Consider the following 23,538-nt stretch of genomic DNA (forward strand, 5'->3'; position numbering starts at 1 on the left):
AATGCGCTACGAGAACGTCTTCAGCCACTCGTGCCGGTTAGGTTACACAGTAATTACCCTGAATGAAGGTTTGATAGCAGCGCCTACGCGACTGTTCGAAAACCTTCTTCTTTTCTTTCCCTGCCGTTGCTCTTGCTGTCGATCTTTCCCGACAGGTTGACAGGCCGAGCAGAGCTTGAAGTCCTGGTGCCGTGTAATTATGTATATTTAAAAATGCCCGCAGGAATTTTTTTTTTCCTTTGCTACGCTGTATTATTAGCTCCTCTGGCACGTCCTGTGCAACTAACACCTAATGAAACAGAGACGTCATTTCTCCAATCACAATAAAAAAAAAAAGTGATAACAAAAGCGAAAAAAAAATGATGTATTCAGCCCGTCCGTTAGCATCTGAGGGAAGCGCAGCGGTTAGCAATCATGAGGCTCTCAAGGGTTGCTATAGGCTTGCAGAGCAATTGGGAACGCAAGTACCTACAAGTATATCATGATACAGCATCCGCGTCTCGTTCACACGATGGCTCCGCGGTATGTTTTCTTTCATGAGCCTTTTACTTCTCCCTATACTACACAACCGTATCGACCGGCAGTTGAAAAAAAAAACGTCTTTTTATTATTTTTTCATTCCGTTTCAGCTTGATATGGTCGAAAAGCTTTGTCCGAAATCCGCTTCGTCAAAGCTCTAGACAAACACCCATCTTACGAAAAATTTACGCAGATAGCACAGTTTGCCTGAAACTGGGCGTATTTTCATAACTGATGAACGAAAATATTTGCATTCATATAATGTGGCATTTTATAATATTTTAGGGAAATTAGGAAGGAAAAGTTTACGCTGTTACGATTACCGCGCAGCGAAGTTAAAAAGGCACAAATTCATCTTGAAGGACTGGCTTCGTGCTGTTCACAAACATATGCCCATCGTTGTCATCTGATGTCCTGCCTGGGGACCCTTGAGCTTGAAATAAATAAATAACACACGCCTGCGCTCGCTTAAATCGATGGGCGCTAGTGTCACTGTATGGTGCAGTGATTTTAGGCCCAATAATAGCAAGGCTAACCGCACTTGTGGCTTGCAACCTCAACCTCACTTCATTCCGCTCCGGTCTCCTTTTACTTACTAAATGTTTATTCTCTCTTTCTCTCACTTTATAGTGTCTGCGTTGCCACGCGCCTAATTCGGCTGGCGGTGATGATGATGGAAAGGAAACGTTGTACTGTTTTGACCTTACTCATGAAAAGAAAAAAAAAAACTCATTCCGTATACCTGACAGTGACTGCGTATCGTTTTCCTTACTGTCCATATTTTTTTTCTGAATGAGAAGGTTCTAAACGTAGTCTTCCCTGCAGGTGCGCTTTGGGTGGCTCGGTAGGCCTCGTCCTGCTTGCGACTCTGGTGGAAATCTGTCTCTTCTGCTGTTCTAACCACAAGGTCTCGGATCCGAAATATGACGGTAAGCGGCACGATTACCGTATTGATACGATGTCCACTTTGTTAGGTCCTGTTCTTCCGTGAGTGTTCAGTACTTTATTGAAAAATGTAATTGAATGATTATGTACCTAAAGGGAGAGCAGTGGCGGTTCTTTGTTGTGTGAGATGTAAAAGTACAAGTACCAACAACAGGTTTTGGTTGACGGCTTAAGGCTAGCTATAGCACCATAGAACATGCTTAGTTGATATAGGATTCAAATCACTCCGAAAAAAGAAGCATCTATGTCATTTGTTTGAGTGCTGGTTTTCGTTCAGTTCTCACCTTATTCTGACACAGCCAAAAGGCATTCATCCCGCCTTGAGTGTTATACATGGCTCTTTTTGGTATCGGCCAGTACGTTAATCGGTCACTAACGCCATGTGTTGGTCGTGAGAGGTATAATTGTTTAAGTATCTGTGCGCACACCCGAATCTTCGGTGTGTGAACCGTGGAGCAGTTGGCGTAAATGCCCAAACGCCAAACTGGCCCCGTTGTGCATTCGTGTGACATATCCCTGACATTTGCCTGCGCGTTCCCAGTGGTCCCCGTGAAAGTGGTCAAGTGCTTCTCGCTGGTGAACAACACACGGCGCCTCATCAGCACCCACTTCGACACGAACTGCCCTCGCAAGCCCGTGCGCTTCGTCTACGGTGTCAAGGTCTTCATGGCGCTCTGGATTATTCTTGGACACAGCTACTACACCTCAAACTTCCAGACACTACGTGAGCACATGCGACCGCCGCGCCACAGGGGCGGTTCCGTCCAAACTAGACCTCGTTTTTTTTTCTTGAAAAAAAAAAGGTCGCATGTCTCGTTATTGCGGGCGCTAACTTTGCCCAGCTTTTTACTCACCCTCTGTGGAGATGGTGAATTTTTTTGACGAGATTTGCATTCTCGCTTTGGAAGTGAGATGCAGCAGCTATATTTTAACCACAATAGTGCGAACGATGTTGCAAAGCCATACATAGCATATCGACGCGTTAAATCAGCATAGCTTAATTTTGCCGAAAAAAGTAAATTCAAGAAGAAACGGTGACTTTAGCTACACAAGAACTGCAGTTATTTCCGGCGCAGTTTTGCATCTTCAATTAAGTGGGTAAGTAAGAGATAGCATAATACTAAATTGGTTTTTGGGGAAAGGAAATGGCGGAGGATCTGTCTCACATATCTCGGTGGACACCTGAACCGCGCCGTAAGGGAAGGGATAAAGGTGGGAGTGAAAGAAACAAGAGAGAAAGAGGTGCCGTTGTGGAGCAGAGGCAGCATCCATCACAGGAATTTCGTAACTACATTGCCCTATGTCCTTTTTTCCCACGTTTTTTTTTTTCAGTTATCGCTAGAGTGACCATTTCTGCTACTCCGCAAAGTTAATTTCGAGTCGTGCATGCATGTCGTCTCTACTAATATTAGAGCGCGTAGCAATTCATCATTTCTAGCTCTTGGGGCAGGTGACGAACTATGACGGACCTTGCGCTAGCTGAAAATCGTTATACACCGGGGTCGGGATAAGATAACGATTCCATTCCGATTCTATTCGTTTTCTTCATCTGTCAATGACTGAGGTACCGCTATGATGCCCTTGTTATCGCCGGGATCAGCCGTTCAGGGCAGCGCAAGATGACAGTGGTATAAAACCGAACGAAAAGAACCGTTATGCTATACCAGTCTAGCATATGCCTGGCTCACTAGATTACACAGTTAGTTATGTAAATTTGCCTTTAGCTTTGCTTAGCACTCCTTAAGCTCAGTCTGGGGTTGTGCACAGTTTGCGACTCTAGGCGTATCAAATTGTGCTCACGAGGAAATTGCCGCAGGGTTAGAACCACGATTACATTTTTGTCATCCTTGCGGTGATAGGTTCTGCAACGTACTTGAAAATTGAATACAAGTTCCTTTACCCACACTGCGAAGCCCCTTCGGTTCCTTACCCAAAGCGTCGTGCAAGTCTTCCTGCGCACCTGTCCTTTTTCTTTTTTTCTTCTGGACAATTCTCTTGAATGCACCATATGTGCTGGTGAGAGCGATTATCACTGCTAGCCACGAACGATGAAAGAAAACGAATCGCTGACGCCACAGTTATTCTAACAGCTAGATTGCTATATATAGTTTGCACGAAGTTTACCCCTCCACGCCTGTCTTACGCCCGTGTGTGCCGCGTGCGCCGCCAGACTCCGGCTACCGGATCATGGACCTGTACAGCCAGGTGCACGCGCAGCTGCTGGGCAGCGCCTTCTTCGCCGTCTCCACCTTCTTCTTCATAAGCGGCTTCGTGCTGGCGTACTTCATGCGCCAGAGCAAGGACGAGACCATCATGCGGCCGTTCCTCGCGCTCTACGTGTTCGCCGTGGTGCGTCGGTACCTGCGGTAAGCTCCACCTTCTCCTTTCTCTCTCTCTCTCCTTTTCTTACTCCCTGGGATTCCCGTTCCGGGATTCCCCCAATCTGGAATGCTCGTCTAACGAGAACGTGATTGCGGTTATATATCTGCTGTAGGTTTGGCCTCCCCCTGAACTCGATGCCCGAACCAGTGCAGAGCTTCAGCTGTACGAAGTTTTGATAAACCCTTGTGCCGCGGCTTCTTTACTCTTTTGGTCCGTTTTTAGTAGCCGCTTTGCCGCGCTGAGCTGAGCGTCAGCCGTAATCGCACTGTTTTTCATCTGACGTGCCGCACACTTTCTGAATACATTCCGAATCGAGGTCTCTCGCAGGAAGTGACCGTGCCAGCAGCACCGATCGGCGGCCGCCTGCCGCAGAAAGTCACGAGCGCTGTGCCACGCGCAGCAGGGCGGTCGCCTCGTTTTCGTCCTTTTTCAGCCGCTCGCGGTAGCGGCGGGGCGCCCGACTAAAATGCATAAAAAGTGCACACACGTCACCCCCGCTGTCGTCCGCTTGTCGCGCTCTTGTTCAAAGCTCCCGACGCAAATAACTCGGGCGCGAGCGGTCAGAGTTGCGGCTCATTGAATTGCAAATACATAAGCAGTTTGAAAATAGGTCCCGTTTCGATAGCCGCGTGCACTGTAAGGACGTGTATTCCGATGAGTGAGAATGAGATTAAATCTCTGGCTCGTGTGGACTTCCGCACCCACTTTTTCTTTCTGTCCCTTCTTCTTTTACTGTTTTTATGACCCCTATCATGGTTTTCAATTTTCGCTTTCTTTTCCAGTTCTAATAGCGTGTGCGCATGTCAATATGCGCAGGCTCAGTTCACACCAAGACATGTGAGATCTAGTTTCACCTCAGGAGGCCTCAGATGAGAAAGAGTTACATCTTTGTTTTAATCCTTCAGTAAACTATGCCCTGCACATCTTACGGCAGGTAGAAGGCGGCTCCAGCGGGCGTAGCGCCGGCAGGTCATTTATTCCTCGTGTCTTGTCGCACGCGGCAGTTATTAACGGGCGCAGTCGGGAAATATTAACAAAGTAGACATTTCAGTAGTGAACATGCGTTAAAATTGTTGTGGATAAGTCGAGTGTCTACAGAAGCATCCAGTACTAAAGTATTGCCAATATTTCTTAGTGGAAATGCATGAAAGGTAGCATTTATGTGACCGTTTGCATGTTTCGCGCAAATATGGTCCGGAAGAGCGCTCTCTTTCATAACACGAAAAAATACACAAGACCAACCTAAACATACTCATAGAAGGAAGAAACAAATATGTCCCTAATGCAAGATGTGGCAGCGTTATTCTAGTGCAGCGTATAGTAAAATTACCGCTGCTAATTTTTCTGACTTCTCTGAAAGGATTAAATACGCGCCACGACTACTCTGAGCATAAATTCAGCGAGTCCTTTCAAAGAACCTAATAACGGTTATTGGATACCGATGAGACAACGTAATGGATGTCTCAGTAGGCAGCCAAACTGCTTCAATTTTCACGGTCATCGGAGTTCCTGAAAACGAGATCAAACAGCGAAAGACTTTCAGCTCTTGCATATAGTCGCTCGCGGTAATACAGGACGTACCACGTCCGCCGCTATGGACGAGGGTGGCGCTGGTGAACACTCTAAAGGTTCGCTTACGCAACGCATAAATACCCCCGAAAGCAGCAGATCGGAAAGCCGCCGCCGTAGCTCGGCAAGTAGAGCACCGGGTGCGAAGTTGGGAGGTCGTGGGTTCGGATCGCACCGGCGGCATGTGGTTGTTTTTTCTTCTGCTTTTATCGTTCTCCCATTGATGAGAAATATTAAAAAAAAAAAAAGATATCCCCTATGCTCCTGGGTTTTGGTGGCTGTTGACTTCCGTCATGTAACGAGCACCTCTTTTTCCCTTCACTAGTAGTCTTACGGAATGAAGACATCCCTGCGTACACGCAGTGGAGTTGATTCGGGCTGGACGTGCACCCTATCCCACCCGTCCACATTTATTATTTATTTTTCTTTATTTTTTTGTTCGTTTCAGACACGTACCGTGCGTTCGGCGAGCAGCATGTTTCACTTTTTTCTGCACAACTGAATCAAAGGAGACGCGTGGCACAGACCGGTTGCAGTCGAGGCTGACACAAAGTGCGCCATTAAAGTGGAGCAATCTTTTTTCTCTCTATCTGCCGCTTCTTAAGCGCACACCAGGTGCACAGTGCACCGGGGCATTCATTGTGCGCGCTGAGCGAGAGACGCACGCCGCAGCGCGTGGCGTTTTGCTGCTGCGCACGGTGGTGCTCCGCTGCGTCGGGGAGCAATGCGCATATCGAAAGCAACTTGCATCGATGCGGCAGCTGGCCGATCGCTCGTTTTCTGCTTGATCGATTCGCTATCACCGCTTTACGAAAGCGTGCCCGCGAGAGGCCGACCCAGACAAACACTGGAGCCAGGCTGCCCACAGGTTGATGAATTATCATCCTGCTCGCGGCGCAGGGAGAACACGCCAGCGGTGATCGGTCCCCAAAGACCTGTGGGCTGCGGGCAAGATCGCTGGCTAGGTCCTCGCGCCGGCCACGCTATATACGAGGGGCTCGTTCTAGGCTGCATAGCTGGTCACGGAAGCGGCAGGTTTCATTATACTATACACCTCGCTGCACGCACCGAGATACACGCGGGTGCGTGCTCAGCGCATATGCGTAACACTAGTGCGGAAGAATGCGTGGTTAGTGGCTAGAAATCTTAAGAAGCACGAGCCGTCCTCCATTCTTTGAAGGCTCTAGTCGAAAGACGAAGCCAACAGAGCCGCCCGTTGAGACCGGTGCATATTTACCAAACATGCAGCTTCAGACGTCGGCACGTGCGTACGCGCAAACCTTTGTAAATGATGGTACAAGCTCATAATTTGCATAGCTTGCTGATTGGTTAGCGTGTGACTTATGGGTTTTTCATTGCGACTTGCTGACACGTGCGTGTTCCAGGCTGACGGTACCGGCGATGGTGGTGGTGCTGTGCTTCTTCCTGTTCCCGCTGTTCATATCGGGACCTCAGGACCAGGACCTGATGGGCCAGGAGCAGGAGGGCTGCAGAGAAAACTGGTGGACCATCATGGCCCAGATTGTCAACTTCGTGCCCAGTGAGAAAAGGGTATGCCCGACTGCGCTCTTTTGTTTCCTTACTGACGACAACGATTGTTTACTTTGCAGCGGCTTTGTTCAGTGCTCGCTGCGCACATACCGCAACGGTTCCCACAAACCAATGACAGCCCACACTGACGATAAACCTGCCAGGCTTTATCTGTTCCAGCATCTTTTCCAGACTGTTTCGCCTGTCAGCGCTATAATGCTCAAGGTTCTCGGTGCGCGTAGTACGTGACAGGCACACCACACAAGTGCGCGGTAGCAGCACTTCAGATTTTACTACTGAGTACAGTACGAGTACTGGGAGGCAGTATGTGCGATTATTTACGTGTAACGACCACAAACTTTGTGTCGCCTTCTCCAGGCAATATACCAGGTTTGTTCAATAAGCTTCGCCTCCAAGACTCGACCGTTTTCGTTAAGCAATGGAATTAAAAGATGCTCTAATATTTTTATAAAGAAAGTTGCTCGCTTAAGTTGCTGACATAAACACGCAATATCATACTTAAATAGGCAAAACGGAGACCGCCGCTGCGGTGGCTCAGCGGTTATGGCGCTCGGTTGCTGACCCGAAAGACGTACCGGCCGCGGTGGTCGCATTTCGATCAATGCGAAATACTAGAAGCCCGTGTGCTGTGTGATGTCAGCACATGTTAAGAACCCCAGGTGGTCGAAATTATCTGGAGACCTGCACTACGGCGTCCCTCGTAGCCTGGGTCGCTTGGGGACGTTAAACTCCATAAAATCATGAAAACTGTGAAAGCGAAGACCCTATATCCTTGTTTGTCTCTCACACAGGCTTACAGGTACGCCGAATGTTCGCGTGAAAAGATGTACAGATAAACTTTTGAACACAGAATCTAGGGAAAAAGCTGTGCGAACTGTACACAGGAGCCACAAATGATATCGGTACCTGTGAGGTCGACTTACTGACGCCTTTTCTCAGAGTCCCGCTGAAACCGCCCGAAGACTTAAAAAGGGTGGCATTGGTGTTTCTGCTGTCTCCGCGCCTTGCAACTTTTCCGCGTTATCTGGTGGATAAGCAGACCCTGTAGTCACGCGCCATTAACTCAGCTACGAATCTTAAGGCACAGCTGCACTGGCCATTGCTGCCGGCCGACCCTGACATGAAAGCGAAGTATCAGGGAAACCGGCGGCAATCTGCTTGAAGCTCACCGTCGCGGATTACAGAATCCGTTCATCTCAAGGACGCTTCGTAAGTGCTCGTATCTTACCGATGATCGAGTCACGCGACTACCATATCGCGCTCCTCGGAACAACTCCGCCTAAACTTCCAGTATTTCTTCGCAAAAAGAAACTTCACACGTCTGAAACGAGCTTGTTCCGCGAAAGTAATGGAGACACCATGGTACAGGTAGCGGCAATATGAAGGGGAAAACAGGAGCGTGTGGCCTCCGCGCGTCGAATAGCGCTGCCGCCGAGATCCAGCGATCGTTTTGCCGCTACCTGCGCATGCCGTTTGATGCCTAAGCTACTTTTTATTGCACTCTATCAGCAAATTTTAATCGAAAGTTGACACTGCCAGCATCTGGAAAAAGAGGGTTATGTCAGCTTTTTTTTTAGGAATAAATGTGACGTGCAGTTGGCAAGTATACACTCCCCCACATATGAGGTAAATGTTTGGGCCAACATTTTAAATGCCGCGAAAAAGGTAACAATTCTAATCAAGGTTACGCGATGCCTCTATAGCAACTAGATACCTTAAATGAAGAGCAATGGAAATTCCTCTCGCCGGCTGCTTTCGACAAACACATGCTGGCGCATCTTCCAGATGAGGCTGAAAAAAATTGTGTGTGGTTTAGCTCTGGTTAAACTTGGAGTGACGCGAGAGCTCCGCCAAGCTGCCTACTTATACAGCTGCGACACCTCCACCTCCCTCATCCCTTCCACTCCCCCCCCCCCACTTGACACGGCGCATGCGCAATGCTGTTGCAGCTCAGTTTCGCCGGCAGCAGCAGCTGCTCCACACCACGTGACCAACCGGCTCAAGGCCGCGGCGCCGCCACGGAGCTCAAGGGGTTCCACGCTGAAGGCTCGAAGAGCTGGCGTAGTGTAGCTCTCGCTACAAAAAGAAACCTTGTGATAGCAACAGGCTGCAAAGCAGCAAAATGTTCTCCGCTTATCTCTTCCTCTTGTACGCAAGGCTCGTAAGACCCATTTGCAGAGATCGCGTGCTAGTAGTTGCCAGCATGCGACCATCTCAAAGCATTTCAATTTTTGAACGATACTGTGTGCGATCCGGGAAAGCACGGCGAGTCTTAGACAACGAGGCCGTACAATTTCCTCACAGCGGGTGCGACATCACGAGCAAGGAGCGTGCAGACGAAATCACCATCGCCACACAACTACCAACCGGAGATATCACACTTGCGCTGTAAGGAGTGCGCACGACGATCTTCGACCACTTCTGAGAGAAGCACCTCTCGGAGGGAGCTTATCTTCCTCATCAGCGCTCGTTCTCTCTCGCGTTAGCACCGCGCGACGCTGCTGCGTGTGCGCGTCTGTTCCGTATGGGCCGATCGATGGTGGCTGCGACGCGCTCCGCGAGCGCGGCAAAGTCGAGACATCTCATAAACGCTGTGCCGCTTTCGTACAGCTGCGTCATGAAATGCTCGCGTCTCACGGGGCGTTGGGTCTACTCCCCGACAATATTACGGCCTCCTGTGGCCGCGAGGAGGCAATGCGCGCGCCCTTGAGAAAATTCTGGCGAGCTTGTGCACATTCATCGAGCAGTGGAACTTAAAACGGGTGCTTCCCAACGCGTAGCCATGCCGAGTTATGGGGCGCTATCGCATGCGGTATACCTCTGACACGCTGAGCAGTCGTACATGCATCTCACCACGACTCCTGCAGAGCAGAGAGCCACGTCATGCGAATTGTGCCATCAAGACGCCATGCGCGAGTGGCCAGCACTTCTGTATATATACAGGATGTTTCACCTAAGATTTTAAACAATTTTTAAAACTAGGCTTTTTGAGCTTTAGAAGAGCGCATTTTTCGGGGTAGCATTGTCAGCGGTGTAGTGCATCAGGATTCAGCTGAGACGCGCTAACTAGCAGCGTGATTAACTAATATTTAATAGTTAACTTTTTAACTATTACTGTCAAGCTCGTTAATTATCGAGAGCCGTGAAGCGCACCGTAACTAATATCCACATCAGTTTTTAGAATTTCAAAAACGCGGTTACCCTTGGCGTTGTGGCTGAACTAATTTTGCCTAAATCGCGCCAAAATACCCGTGCTTTCGAGAAGCTTGCAGGCAAGCTTGCAGTGCCGACAGTAAACGAATTTTCGGAAATTCAATGAACAGATATGGCTATTATTTATGATGGGCTACATGCGTCTCAATAATTATTGAACCTTACAGTAATAGAGTTAAAAAGCTAACTGTTGAATATTAGTTAGCCAGCTTACTAGTTAGCACGTCTTAGATGCATTCTGACGTACTTCACTGCTGACAATCTTATGCCGATTATGCTGAAAAAAGCGGTCTCCTAAATTAAAAGCCTATTTTTAAAAATTCTGTAATATCTCAGGTGAAACACCATGTACACTTTTTACGGTGAACAGGCATGTAAATCACAGTCAGTAGGTGTTTATAACCATGATGTTCTCTTTATTTTTTTCATTCGTATGTTGGTGTGTGAATATGTACAAAGAATGAAAGCATTTTCCTTTTTTTCCTCTCCCTACTTTACTGTGTAAATTACTGTCATTCCTCTCACCAACCCCACCTGCCCTGTCTGTTATTTCCGTTTTAGTTGATGAGGTACGCGATAAATATGAAGCAGTTTCTGCGGCCGGCAGCCACGTTTTTCGTCCTTTTCATTAGTTATTTTAAAGGAGACCCCTATCCCCACCGTTACTGAGATAAAACATCTTCATAGCAGTGTAAATGAATTGCTGAATGTCGCTGCTGTGGTTGTCTGCAGTAGGCTTAGCCTAGAAAAAGCAAAGACTAAAAAAGCAAGGACGCGGCAAGGTGAGCACCTTGTCGTGACCGTCCTCCTGTCTCCGTTGTGCCTTCCGTAGTGGCGTCCAGAAGCCAGATCAGAGCAACCTATCCTGGCCATCGTCTTAAAGCAGGCTAGGCCTGATGCCCTGTGGGTCATCAGCCCAGAATCTGCCAGACATTTTCGCACTGTTCGTTTTTCTGTGTTTGATTATGAGAGGCTCACAGGGCTCTTGTTTCTCCTTTGTATGCAGTGCATGCAGCAATACTGGTACATTAGCAGCGACATGCAGGTCTTCCTCGTCGCTGTGCCAATGTCCATCATATTTGTCAGGTATGTCTCCATTGACATTCCTCCTAGAAATGAAGCAGCTTTGTTCCCTAAGCCTAAAAGCCATGACTGCAAATAACAACAGTAATCCGGCTCGCGACCGGCTACACTGCACAATAGCGGTACTTTATTAAGGAACTTGCTTGGTCGTACTGTTTGTCCTTCGCTGCGTTTATTCCGTCGTTAAAATCCTGTAATGCATTAATTCACTTGCTCAGATCTATGAAAAAGAAAGAACGACTTTGTACTGCCGCTTATTTCCACATGACTAGTCAGGAGGAAAAGGTCCTTGCGGGTGGATGAAATCACTGGGATCACATTATTCATGTTTTATTTTAAGCAAATAATCGTGCTAATGTTCCATTATGATCGTGCTTGGAAGGGCTTCGGTTCCTGGTGACTCTTTTGAATATAATGTTTCTTGAGTTGTCCTTGAGCATTTAGAAAAGCGGAAAGTGTTTTCTTCGTTGTTCTTCACAGCGCAAACCATATCAAAGGTGGCTTTACAGTGGCAATGATCTTGCTCGGGTCGCAGGAGTCCCGCATGCGGTTTCTCCCTGGCGCTGCTGCTCAGCGTTCTGGCCTCCGTGGCGGCTGGTCTCGTAACGTATATGAAAGACCTGAAACCATCTATCGCGTTCACGATCGACGACTACAGGTAACGCCCCTGCCCACTTCTATTGCCGTCAAATCAATACTAATCTTAACTGAGCCTATGTTGTCTCCCGCTTTCTCCGGCGCACTTGCATGGGCTGGTGAACATTCACCCTCCGAATCGCGCCTCTTCCCCTCTCCCCCTTCCTGCCCTAAACAGCCGCAACCTGGAAACTGCTGAATTCGTCCACGAGCTCCCGTACTCAAACTTGGCCACCTACTTCATGGGAATACTGTCCGGTTACTGCGCTGCGACGTGGAACAAAGCGTGCATAAATAAGGTAGACATGGTTTCTTTTGTTTTACTCGCGTACATAAACTTGTTCGGGACAAGCATATTCCCGTGCGAGTACGTTTGACAAAACGTGCAAGGTAAACATTACTGAACACGTACAATTGAAGCACATAGAAAGACATATACTTGATCTGAAGCATTTGTGGCAGTATTCTTCGTTATACTGCTCCAATCTGAGATTTTCAAGAAAACAAAAAGGACTTTCTGAATATTAGAGCTCGTAAGTGAATCGGAAACTGAACATTGCACGTCTGAAATGCGTACTTTTCTCGGTCGGTCGATACCGGCTCTAGAATTCAACATATTACACAATAAACCTAACCATGGTATTTTTCTTTGTTGATCAAGTGTTTCACAATCAAGACGCTCTTAAGCGTGTGACGCACTAAAATATCCCCATGAATTGCCAAGGACAAATAGGTCCGCGATGTTTTTCACCGTGCCTAATTTTTCTACCGCCTTCTTCAACGATGGGTCCCATACCGTTCAGGCATAATGAAGTGCGAATCTCGGATTCCTTACGCATAGAAGCTGTTTTATGTTTGAAGGAAAACGCTTCACGTTTCGCAGCAGGAAGCCGAGCACCCGATATACTTTAGCCGCCAAATGATTGATATTATGATGCCGCTACAATCGTCGAGTTAGCAGTTGGTTAAGCTACCTAATTTCAAGCGGCGGCGAGCTTTCCGTATTATTCACGGTGTGTTTATATTCATAAAGTATTTTCCTGGTAGTTACGTATATGAAATTTCGGTAAATTTACACGCATTCATAATTGATCTCAACAATGAAACACTAGTTTGGGCTAGTTGGTCTTGACACGTAGAATGCATTTTCGTCCGCATTCGTCCTGCGTGTATCTCCTTTCTTCGTCGTGTGTTTTTTGCTCTAAAAAAATGCATTCCACTTCTGTTACCCTGCGTAGTAGCATAATCATCAAACTTTTTTCCTCTCACAGCGCGCTTCAATGGGCTAATAAGCCGAGGATGTCTAACAAATGCTTATTTCAATAATATAAATTCAAAAGCAATTTGTTTGTTTAGCGACCGTATAGTGCTCCGTAAGGTTTCCAGCTTTTCATACATTATAGAGAGTAGTAAAGAGGCGCATCAGAGCAGAGCACATCTTGAATGCTGAACGCTGTGCAGCATTCAGCATTGAACAGCACATTTTCGCGGCGCCTGGCTTAGCGCTTTTTCGACGGTCGGCCCGTTCAGGTGCTGCAGGCGTTCCTGTGGATCTTAGCGCTCTGCCTGAACGTGTTCCTCGTCTTCGTGCCGTACGCGTGGAACCGCTGCGAAACCGACGACCTGAAGCAGCTGTACGCGTCCTTCTACGGCGGCAGCTACCGCTACCTCTGGGGCCTCTCCTGGTGCTGGATCGCCTACGCTTGCGCCACCGGAAGAGGAGGTACGCCGCGACAGCAGCTGAAGCTGGCCTGAAACACCGAAGTGCCTAGCCGGTCGCGTAGCGATTCCGCTATGGGGCCGACTCGCAAAGATAGAGCACCGGCAGAGATTGAGTGGTATTCATTGCTCGGTCCCGCGAGCTGCCTCTGCTGAAGTCTTGGCGTTGAAAAAGCTGCGTTCGTGGTAAAGGAAAGGCGCAGCATCCTCCGACCAGAGCTGCTTCAGACTGATAGAAAACTGGGAGAGTATAGCGCATCACGAGCGGTTCCCAGCCACAGAAATTAATACGGCGAAAAAAACCAAGGCGGGCGCGACGGGCTCTGGATGAACTTCGACCTGTCGTTGAACTTTCCTCCCGTTCAGTACAAGAAATTAAGGAGGTTCAGGTTCATGTAGTTTTCTCCTCACCCCGTCAACGCGTTGTAAACCACGGAGGGAACGTAGCACGTGGCGCGGGCTTGTCACTAGCCGCTGCTGGGCTGATGAAAGCCGGCACCTGGCTCGCGTCCAGTCCGCGCTCGAATATGTTTCCTTCAAATATGGCGTTGTTGCGAGCTGACCGCTGGAGGCCTGGTTTGCGTGCAATTTTCACGCGCCCTTGCTGCCGTCGGTTTCCATTGTGGGCAATGTTATATGCGGCGTTTTCGATCTCTAGCCAACAAAAGAGACCATGACAGACGCTGTAGAGGCGAAGTAGAGAAAAAAATAAGCCTACCTTGGGCGTTTACTTCAGGACGAAAACACTGCCCGATCGTGCAGAAGTGATAGCTAGCCGCCTTTGTTAGACGCCTTTGTTCGCATGTTGTATACGTGTGCAATTTCCATTTGAAGTACTTTGATTAGATTCATGCCTTCAAGTCGTCAAAGGATGACTGTGAGATACGCATGACGAGTTCAATAAAATGTTTTGTTGCTGAAAGCCTTTTTCATCCCACTTCAGCTTTTGTTTTTAGGCTAGCATCTATATTATCGCTTTCTGTGAGAGGCATTTTGGCTCATCTAACTTCCAATGCATCCCATATTTGGTGCCAAATATATTTCACTACGCTTGAACTTCAAGAGTGTTTGGTACGCTTTTACGCTGTGCGTGCATACTGAAGTCTATCCAACATATACAAATACACTCGCTTTTCGAATAATGCAGTGAAGGTGACACCATTGATAGCAGCAAAATTTTGCAATTTGCGCGCTTGCAGGGTTCCTCTCCAGATTCCTGTCCTGGAATCCCTTCGTGGTCCTGGGAAGGCTGACATTCGGCGTGTACCTAATACAATACGTCGTCTTCATCGCCCGGCAGGGGGTCAGCACAAATACTTTGCAGGTCAACGAGTTTCTACAGGTGAGCCGTCCCAAATCATTTCGCAGAAAGTGCGCCTCACGCAAAATGCTCAGTCTTGAAGCAATGCCACTGTGCTATATATGCATCAAATCCGAACGCTTTTCTAGAGACATACCATGCGCGAAAGTTTCTAGGGCATGCCGGTCAGAAGTTGCCGCGGGCATCGCTGATAATCAGCGCACGTTTATAAGAAAAATATTCCACGCTTTCTGAAATTTTCAGTCGTGATGCGGACCACTACGAGATTTTAGCAGAGCTTCACTCTTTTGCCTTCGGATATGCCGTGCTTGCTCACCGATAACTCCTGCCTGAACGGCAGAGCTTATCCTGCGACAAACTCTCAGGTGTGTGCTTCTGAGCGAAATTCGCGTTCGATGTACCCGCAGGTCAAAGACTCCCTGGGCGTGGCTGTGATCAGCTACTTCTTCGCCTACCTGCTGCACGTGGTGTACGAGGCGCCCGTGACCGGCATCACCCGCATGATCTTCCAGTTCCACACCATCCGCAAGCCGGGCCGCGGCAAGAAGCGGCCGCAGCAGCCGCAGCCAGAGTCGCCGCCGCCGGCCGCCACCACGTCTGAGCCGACCTCCAATGGCTCGGCGCCGTCGCCCATGGCGAACAACGACTCCAACCACACTCCAGCCACCATTCCCGAGGAACCTTAGTTTGGACCTGAAGCGGTAAAGCCAGGGACGCAAGGTTGCCTCGCAAGCATCGGCTCGGGAAGAACTGCGGCGGCGCGTATTTGGAAGATTGCTGGGCGCTCCACTGTCCCCTCTGGGTCTCACCCTCACTGGCTGTAGAGGACGAGGCGTCGCGGTGCCAGTTCAGCAACAGCAGCTAGCAACACTTCCCTGGGGGAAACCTTACTCTTATCTTTCCTTGGATGGGGGTGTCTGAGCATATGAAAACAATGAACTGTGGCCTGTGAATTATAGTGACGCCGCTTCGATAAACCCGTAGCAACGTCTGCCATGAAAGGACCATGGTTACCTTTCGTGGCAGAGCCGCCCCTTTGTCGGCCCGATCTGCGGCGTCGCATTCTCGGCACTCATTGGGAACGTCAACCTATGTCGGGGAGCGAGCTGGCATGCGTTGAGGAGAGTCTGAGCGCGAGCGTAGTTTTCGGCCGCGTTCTCGTGCACCACACTTCGTGGCAAACGTACAGCGTGCCGCAGCTCCGCGCTGTGCTTCGCCGTATGCCGTCGTACGGCCTGTGGGTTACTGTGGACCTCGGTAAGGCGGCGCTAAATGCTACCGAGCGTTGCGGCGCTCAGAAGTTGGCAACGGAAGAGAGAACGCATTTCTCCACCATTGTGCTTTCATCCCTTGCCGGTTGCAAAGCATGGACACTCGTAACGGCTCCCAGAAGAAGCCACTGAAAGTCATAGTTCATACCCAAATTGCTTCTGTCCTTGTTGTGTGTGTTGTGTCTTCAGCGCGCGTCTGTGCCTTGTCTTCGGGAGTCAGTATGCGACACTGACGTTAGCGGGAGTCGTTATTGCAAGCGCTCGGGGCAGATGGCGTCCGATGCCTGTTGAAGGCTGCCCTGATGGGCAAAGGTATTAAGGAAATATATTTGCTGAAGATTGTTATTGCTCAAGTGTGCCGCGTTCTATTGATATGATTTGTGCTTTCAGGCTCCGTGTTCTGTCCGAGAAATGGATAGCAGAGTGCTTATGCTCAAATGTCACCCGAAATGTTGCAAGAAGCGGCAAAGGTTTCCAAGCAAAGAATGACACTGATGCTCATGCAATACTACAAGATGCACCACGAAACGGATGCAACGTACAGAAATACGCGGCGCCGCTGCACGACTCTCTTACCTTTTTGTGCGCCACTTAAGGAAATAGTTGCGTGCCTGTAGCAGCAGGAAACTCAAAAGAACGCGCGTCCTTTGCGTTTCTTCCCTGCACAGCTTTGAATCAGATCGCCACGTGTTTCACTGCAGTGTGTATGTCCGCTGTAATGTCAAACAATTCAGGGCCTGTAATGACGAAACGGAGTTCGTCCGGGGTTCGTCCCTGGCTCATCTAAAAGCTCCACTGCAAGTCTACAGCACATTCCATTAGGTTGGAAGCTTTCCGGGAAGCCCTCCCACTCATTAGTAACCTCGACAATCGCCGGCGAAAGGAGCAACGCAAAGAAAATTACTGAAGAGCTGGAACCCCTTTTTTACTGCACGATCCAGCTGTGATGTCTTGTCAGAGATTACTTGCGTATGGTGACGCATCTTGTCAGTGTATATCTATCGATGTGTAGTGCAACTGCTAACATTGTTCTCGTGTTTCGCTCATGCTCACGATGTAGTGACAACGTAACTGATTTATCAGTGCATCAGAATAACATGCGAGGTTTCGATTAGTGCGGGATGACAAAACGAAATGGTGGAAATTTCCTCTTAGCGCGAAGCCCCATGAGCTCATGTGGACTGCATATGCACCCCTCTTTGTTCCAAACGATAGACAGTTGAAATTTTAGTCTATGTAACTATTGTGACTTACCCCACGTAGAAAGAAAGCTTGGCTTTAGCGGGCTCACGCGCAAGGAGATTTCTCCTCAGGATAGCAGCGTTAGGTCTGAGTCCCAAACACACGAGCTGCATGCCGTGACGAAGCCACTGCGCTTTGGCTGCTCGGCGCAAGAACAAGAGCACAAAATAATGGCTCAGTCCTTTTTTGGCACCAGCGCCGTGGAAAAGATGTGAATGTTAGTGAAAGTGCAGACTTTAGTACGCTGAGCACACCCCTGCTTACTCTTGAAGGCCTTTCGTTTAGCCTCTCGTCTGTAACCTTGCGTCCTGTATGTTTTCAAGAGTATAGCCACGGTTAGCCAATGTGCGAATCAATCACCTCCTAACTTCACTAGCGACAAGAAGAAGCAGAAGTTTCAAACGAGGCACCTTCATCGCATTGCCATTGTTAAAGTGTTACTTAAGTACGTCTTCGACACTAAAAATATATTTCATTGTTCTCATGAGGGATGCGACACCGGGTTGAATATACTTATACAATGCACCTATACAAGAGCCCATAACTTTTTGCTATCAACACTTTCACCTGGGTTAAGGCAAAAGAAAGTGACCATCGTGACCGGCGGGCGAAAGCTCGTTAGGTGTATTTTTTCCGTTTTGAGCGAATTCAAGAGAAAAGTCTCTAATCGGCAAGCTCTGCTGTATGCTCGTTATTTATGCCCTTTGCTTCTCTCTGCAGTGTTACTTGAACGCTGCGACGCGTACGTGGTTTGTGTTTTTCTTGTTTTTTCTAGGTGTCCCCGCAAACTGCGGAACTCACAAGTGTCAAGCAACTTTTCACATGAACCTCTGCATGATTTTTTTTTTCGCGATCATGAAAAATAAAACAAGTTTCACTTTTACTTCGTCTTGCCACTGCTCATGCCTCCTTGTTTGAGTTTCTCTTTCAACAGCGCAAAGTTTACGCATTTTGCTTCGCCTAGTATGTATCGTAGTCCGAAGGCAAAATGTACTGCGTTCGCCCGCATTTCTCTCAACCACAGAGTACGCACACGTGTCCACAACAGCCTAATAGTCTACACGCACGCACACACACTGACGCACGCACGCACGCACATGCACACACGCACGCACACACCCACAAGCCGCCGCGGTGGCTCGGTGGTTATGGCGCTCGGCTGCTGACCCGAAAGACACGGGTTCGATCCCGGCCGCAGCGGTCGAATTTCGATGGAAGCGAAATGTTAAGAGGCCCGTGTACTGTGCTATGTCAGTGCACGTCAAAGAACCCCAGGTTGTCGAAATTTCCGGAGCCCTTCACTAGGGCGTCTCCCATAGCCTGAATCGCTTTGGAACGTTAAACCCCAATAAACCGTGAACCAAACCACACACTGCACCCCTACGAGCCCCTACGAGCCCCATCCCGCCCACGCCACGTGAGCACGACCAGACTTCTCACTGACGTTACTGGGACAGGGAATGCTCGGTGAGGTGTCGCCCTAATCGGTCGCGAGCTACTGCGAGCAGCGATTTTTTTAAATTATTTGTAAATTACATGATCCGTGCAGAGATTTTAAATTTGACTGGAATACTCGCAAAGGCTACCTCTACAGATCTGTTGCAATGGTTTGGTTTATTAGGGCTTACCGTCCCAAAGCGATTCAGGCTATGAGGGACGCCCTGTTGCAATGAAGTACGGCCATCAAAATCATTTCCGGGTCTCTTTAGTATAAAAACCGCGCTCGTCTAAAACACGTAAGGCTATCGATACCAGAGGCTGTAATTTAAGGTTACGCAGTCAGGAAGAAACCAAACATCATAGTAGTGTGTCGTTCTTAACGCAACAGCAGCTCGGCAAAGAAAAATCGGCATAAAATAGTGGATTTTGGCCTTCCACTACGTTACTGAGGACCAACAGTTACATAAAGTCACTTCCAATCCACGATCAGTGCGTGAATAGGATTCAATAGAGAGAACACTCTTGTACTTTTTGAAAATAAAGTTCATGGAATTCTGCCCCCGGCTCGATTTTGAAGATGCTTGAGCAAAGTACTGTAAGCCTCGTTTCTGAAGTTGCACCGCATGCCAGAAGTGCTTGTATTCTACACAGAGTAAAAGCAGGCATATATTTCATTCCGTGTCGAGCGAAACACGCAAAATGGTTTTGCTACACCTTTATTCTTTTTCACCTACGCTTAGCTGCTGCATAGCGCTCGCGCTTCGTAAGTAATGTTGCAGGCATAGTGTAGCGCTGGAATTTGTCTTGGGCGCTTGATCAGGTAGAGCAAAGAAGTGGGGAGGGAGTATTATCATGCTCATAATGCACACTGCCTATTCCAAATGATACGCCCCCTTCCCTTCTTTAAGCTGCATATCTCAAGTCTCAAGCCAGCCAAACAAAACAGCCCCGAAAATACCGCCTCGCTCGGCTGCTCTTATTAATTTGAAGCTTCCGGCTAGGCTACCCTTAATTGTTTTTTTCGGCATTCAGGCTTAGTAAATGAAGCATCGTGCGTGCAACGCTCATCTCGCAACACCCTTTCCCCTTGGCCATCTTAAGTTAGCGCGAGGCGCATGATCCACACGCGTTCTCCGCCGTCGCGCGTATTCTCCTACAGCTTGCTGTGCAGCTCGTTCGGTCCAGCACCGTTCGCGTTCGGAACGATGCTGCCCTGTCCGTTCGGGACGCGGGTTCCACCGGATGCGGCGTGGTCGACGTCTGAGTCCGGCCGGCCGAGCAGCATCTTCTCCAGGTTGGCCACGGGCGCTTCGGCCGCCAGGTAGAGCAGGTAGGCCAGGAGGTAGCTGATCACAGACACGCCCAGGAAGTCCTTGAACTGAAAGCGATACGGCCTCATCGATACATATCTCTCCATACTCTGCGCACATAAGCGAGCGGAGCGAGCCGTAGAGGGAGAAGGCGACGGAATAGGCTAAACGCCGTGCCATAGCACGGCAGACCCACTTTCATTTACTCTCTGTTGCTTCTATTTTTCCTTCCGATTCTCTCTCTCGCGACGTGAAGGCCACGGATTAAGCTGTATCGTAATTCGCATTGGTCTTTTTCTTTCCTATTATAAGAGTAATGAAAGCAACATTACTTGGGCGACGTGGATTACGCGTCCCACTTTTGGTCTGACGCTGTTGTTTTCGTCCGGGCGCTGCCTGTGAGCGTGGGCACACGTATAGACCGCCGCCGCGTATATCGCGCCCGTGTGAAACGCCACTCTCGAACGCGCTGCTGATAGAAATCGCAAAACGAAGGTAGCATTACGTCGCAGCTATCTTTCTTTCTTTTCGCTTCTTTTTGCCTTAATCTTTCGCAGTTCACAGTCTTTATCGCGGCTTTTATTGAATGAACGATCCCGACTGAGCTTGCTATACAGGACCTTGCAAGGACCGGCTGTCATTTTCTTCTTTGAGCACCGAGAGAGCCAGTTGGAGCGGCGGAGTATAGAGACTGCTGCCGCGAACAAGGACGAGAGAGGCTTATCGCAAAAGATTATAGACTTAATCAAAGTGTAAATCGTCTCACATATGCCTTATTCTTTCTGGCTTCGTTGCATACATAGTTCTTGTAAGGTTTTATATAGCACTTGTTTTCGGAGCCGTTCGCTGTGCGCATTTCTACTGCGTTGCCCGTTGGCACTTTTTTCATCAGTGTGAACTGGAATAGCTACAAACACTCCTTAATCGATTCACCTGTCAGGTATGCTGCATTGATGCAGATGCTGTCACTGCTGTTCCCGATTAAGTTTTCATGGCCTGAAAATTTCGTTATCATGTTCCTTTTTTCGTCTGGGACACCAGTGCATCAGCGAAAATCTCTACAAATTCCATTTTTTATTATTTTTTTCTCAACCGGGCTCTTTTTTTCCCCAAATAAGAAAAGAGCTTTCACCTAGGCTAACTTCTCTGCACAGTCTGCCTTCTCACAACCGGATATTCCGTGCAGTGCATGAGCCTTCTAAAGGACGGTAAGGTGCGCATGGAGCGTGCACGGACCACTTTGGTAGAATACGCGATTACTGCATGTAAATCTATCCTCGACAAAGGATTCAAGCCAGAAGGCAGCAGCATTGCCCTCTCTAAGAAATAAACATTTATTTCTTAGAGAACGTCTATCTCTCTTCTGAAGCGTGAAGTTGCGTCAACGTGACTGTGCACGAAACAATGCTGGGCAATAAACCCAGCCCATGAACAACTGTTTTGTACCGGTCATTATACTTTTTTTTTCTCATGTCACGCTTCCATTTACAGATTCATACATTCCGCAAAATGAACGAAAATAGATTAAAAATGTTTCGTTTCGCGCGACGCTAATTGCGCAACTGAGCAAAAACTTCAGAAAAATTCACTCTGCTTACTGCATTGAAGGTGTAGAGGACCATTTTTCAAATAAATATACGACAAATACGCCTTCAATAAGTAGCACTGAGCATGGCGATGCAACCGCGCCAAGCAATAAATTTCCGGACTACTTAGACCCAACTGCTCTTGCGAGGATCTTCATCAAAGCCGGTTTCCATATAGCTATGCAACAGCTGCCAGCAAGAAGAAACAGATGGCTATATACAGCGGCAAATGTCCCTAAATACCCTGAACAGGAATCCCAAATTGCCAGGCATGCTTTCTAATATGCACAATTCTTCGGCTCCCTCTTTAAAGCTATGTTAGGCGCAATATGCAATACGCACAAACTGGCGGCGTAAGATCTGGAATGATACCTTACATGCTTGCGCGTCCGACATCTTCAGTTGAGCGGGCCGCTGAGACCCAGCGGTTCGAAGAGCCCTTCCAAGCATGTATTCTTTCGTTACACTTCGACGATTCGGGATTTGACACCGTGCGTACTGTGTGGTTCCAACGGCTTCTATTGCCTTCCATTGGATTCCACCAACTTGCGGTAGAATGCGCTTTTTTTTTTAAATTTTCTCAGCGATGCCAAGCATCCCTTTATTATCAGAGCATGTCGTGTTGCTCAGCCTTTAGCAGCATTTCCTTGCGCGCGATGTTCGGTAAGCCGAAGGCAATTCCGCAACCGGTACGTACTGATGTTTTTCTTTCCTTTTTTTTCCATCGCTCTTTGGTCATGCTTATCAGGCGCTTCACGTCTTCTGAGAACATCCAGATACACATATGACATTTAGTCACGGACGAAACCGAACAAATTCTCTGACAAAAGGCTTGGCGGCTTGAAAGTGTACCTGGAGGAATTCGTGTAGCTGCATGGGAACGGTGACCACGCCCACGCGTGCTAGGTACACAAGGTAGTGGATGAGGTAGACGGAGTAGGTCAGCCGGCTGGGTACCACGAAGCCTCGCCACGACAGGAACGCATTCACCGGGCCTGCGAGATGCGAAGTTATTAAGGCCAGGGCACATTCCAAGCCGCGTGTTGCATTGTTCCTATGCATATATGCTGTGGAGTGGTGGAGCCTCTCTTCAGCCGATGTGGCTGGATTCAAGCTAAAAGTGCTCATTACATTCCTCCGAATCTCTTCATTGTGAGCCCATAGATGCGCCGATGGGGTCGGAAGTAAAAACGAGGAGAAGGGAGGTGGTTGAAGCTTCTCGGCATTCATGCTCTTCCTTCATTCTTAAATGCAGGTCGGAGGGGTTGAAGGAAGAAAGTGCATCTGGCAGCCCCGCTCAGATATCCCTCCCCGTGCGCGATCAGCAGTAGCCGTTGCTGACAGCGGGGGTCCTCCGCCTCCTACGTATCACTGCTACCCTATAGCGGTTTCAGCGATTCAGCGCTCGTGTCATCACCACTAACCTGAGACAGAGGAAGAGGAAGGGCAAGGAGATGAACCAGAAGTGTGTTCCGGTTGGCTACATTGCACTAGGAAAAAGGGAAGAGGGGGCTTAAATGGGAAAAAGAGGGGTGGAGTAAGAATCAAGGATGCCAATTAACGGCTGCGCTCCAAACTGACAATCTCTCGCTCAAGCACGACTTCTTCAGTGGCCAGGACAACGCCTAAAAAGCCTCCGGGACTCACGATCGATGTCCACCGGCCAAATACCAAATTAGACCAAAGCAGAGCAAAGTCCCAGTGATTTCCAGCTGCCCTAGCCCTGCTCCAGCCGCAGTCACCCCAAGCCG

General features: G+C 48.6%; 2 protein-coding genes across 2 annotated transcripts in view; one reads left to right on the plus strand and one right to left on the minus strand.

Moving 5' to 3' along the window:
• Nucleotides 1-18,328, plus strand: part of LOC149353362 (nose resistant to fluoxetine protein 6-like) — a 65,399-nt gene extending 47,071 nt beyond the window's left edge. Inside the window, exons 5-14 of the mRNA XM_089577332.1 lie at nucleotides 1,345-1,448; nucleotides 2,006-2,188; nucleotides 3,635-3,830; nucleotides 6,801-6,966; nucleotides 11,186-11,265; nucleotides 11,798-11,920; nucleotides 12,077-12,197; nucleotides 13,429-13,621; nucleotides 14,817-14,959; nucleotides 15,346-18,328. Coding sequence (XP_089433458.1) covers nucleotides 1,345-1,448; nucleotides 2,006-2,188; nucleotides 3,635-3,830; nucleotides 6,801-6,966; nucleotides 11,186-11,265; nucleotides 11,798-11,920; nucleotides 12,077-12,197; nucleotides 13,429-13,621; nucleotides 14,817-14,959; nucleotides 15,346-15,624 — 1,588 coding nt within the window. The 3' untranslated portion in view covers nucleotides 15,625-18,328. The remainder of the gene's footprint in view (nucleotides 1-1,344; nucleotides 1,449-2,005; nucleotides 2,189-3,634; nucleotides 3,831-6,800; nucleotides 6,967-11,185; nucleotides 11,266-11,797; nucleotides 11,921-12,076; nucleotides 12,198-13,428; nucleotides 13,622-14,816; nucleotides 14,960-15,345) is intronic.
• Nucleotides 18,329-19,590: 1,262 nt separating this feature from the next.
• The window catches only part of LOC149353363 (nose resistant to fluoxetine protein 6-like), a 30,690-nt gene continuing 26,742 nt past the window's right edge, over nucleotides 19,591-23,538 (minus strand). The window contains exons 13-14 of the mRNA XM_089577333.1: nucleotides 22,640-22,782; nucleotides 19,591-20,269 (exon numbers count right to left, since the gene is read on the minus strand). Coding sequence (XP_089433459.1) covers nucleotides 20,045-20,269; nucleotides 22,640-22,782 — 368 coding nt within the window. The 3' untranslated portion in view covers nucleotides 19,591-20,044. The remainder of the gene's footprint in view (nucleotides 20,270-22,639; nucleotides 22,783-23,538) is intronic.

The sequence above is a fragment of the Amblyomma mixtum genome, chromosome 3, assembly GCF_055824585.1.
Source record: "Amblyomma mixtum isolate Tamu chromosome 3, ASM5582458v1, whole genome shotgun sequence".
NCBI classification, from domain to species: domain Eukaryota; kingdom Metazoa; phylum Arthropoda; class Arachnida; order Ixodida; family Ixodidae; genus Amblyomma; species Amblyomma mixtum.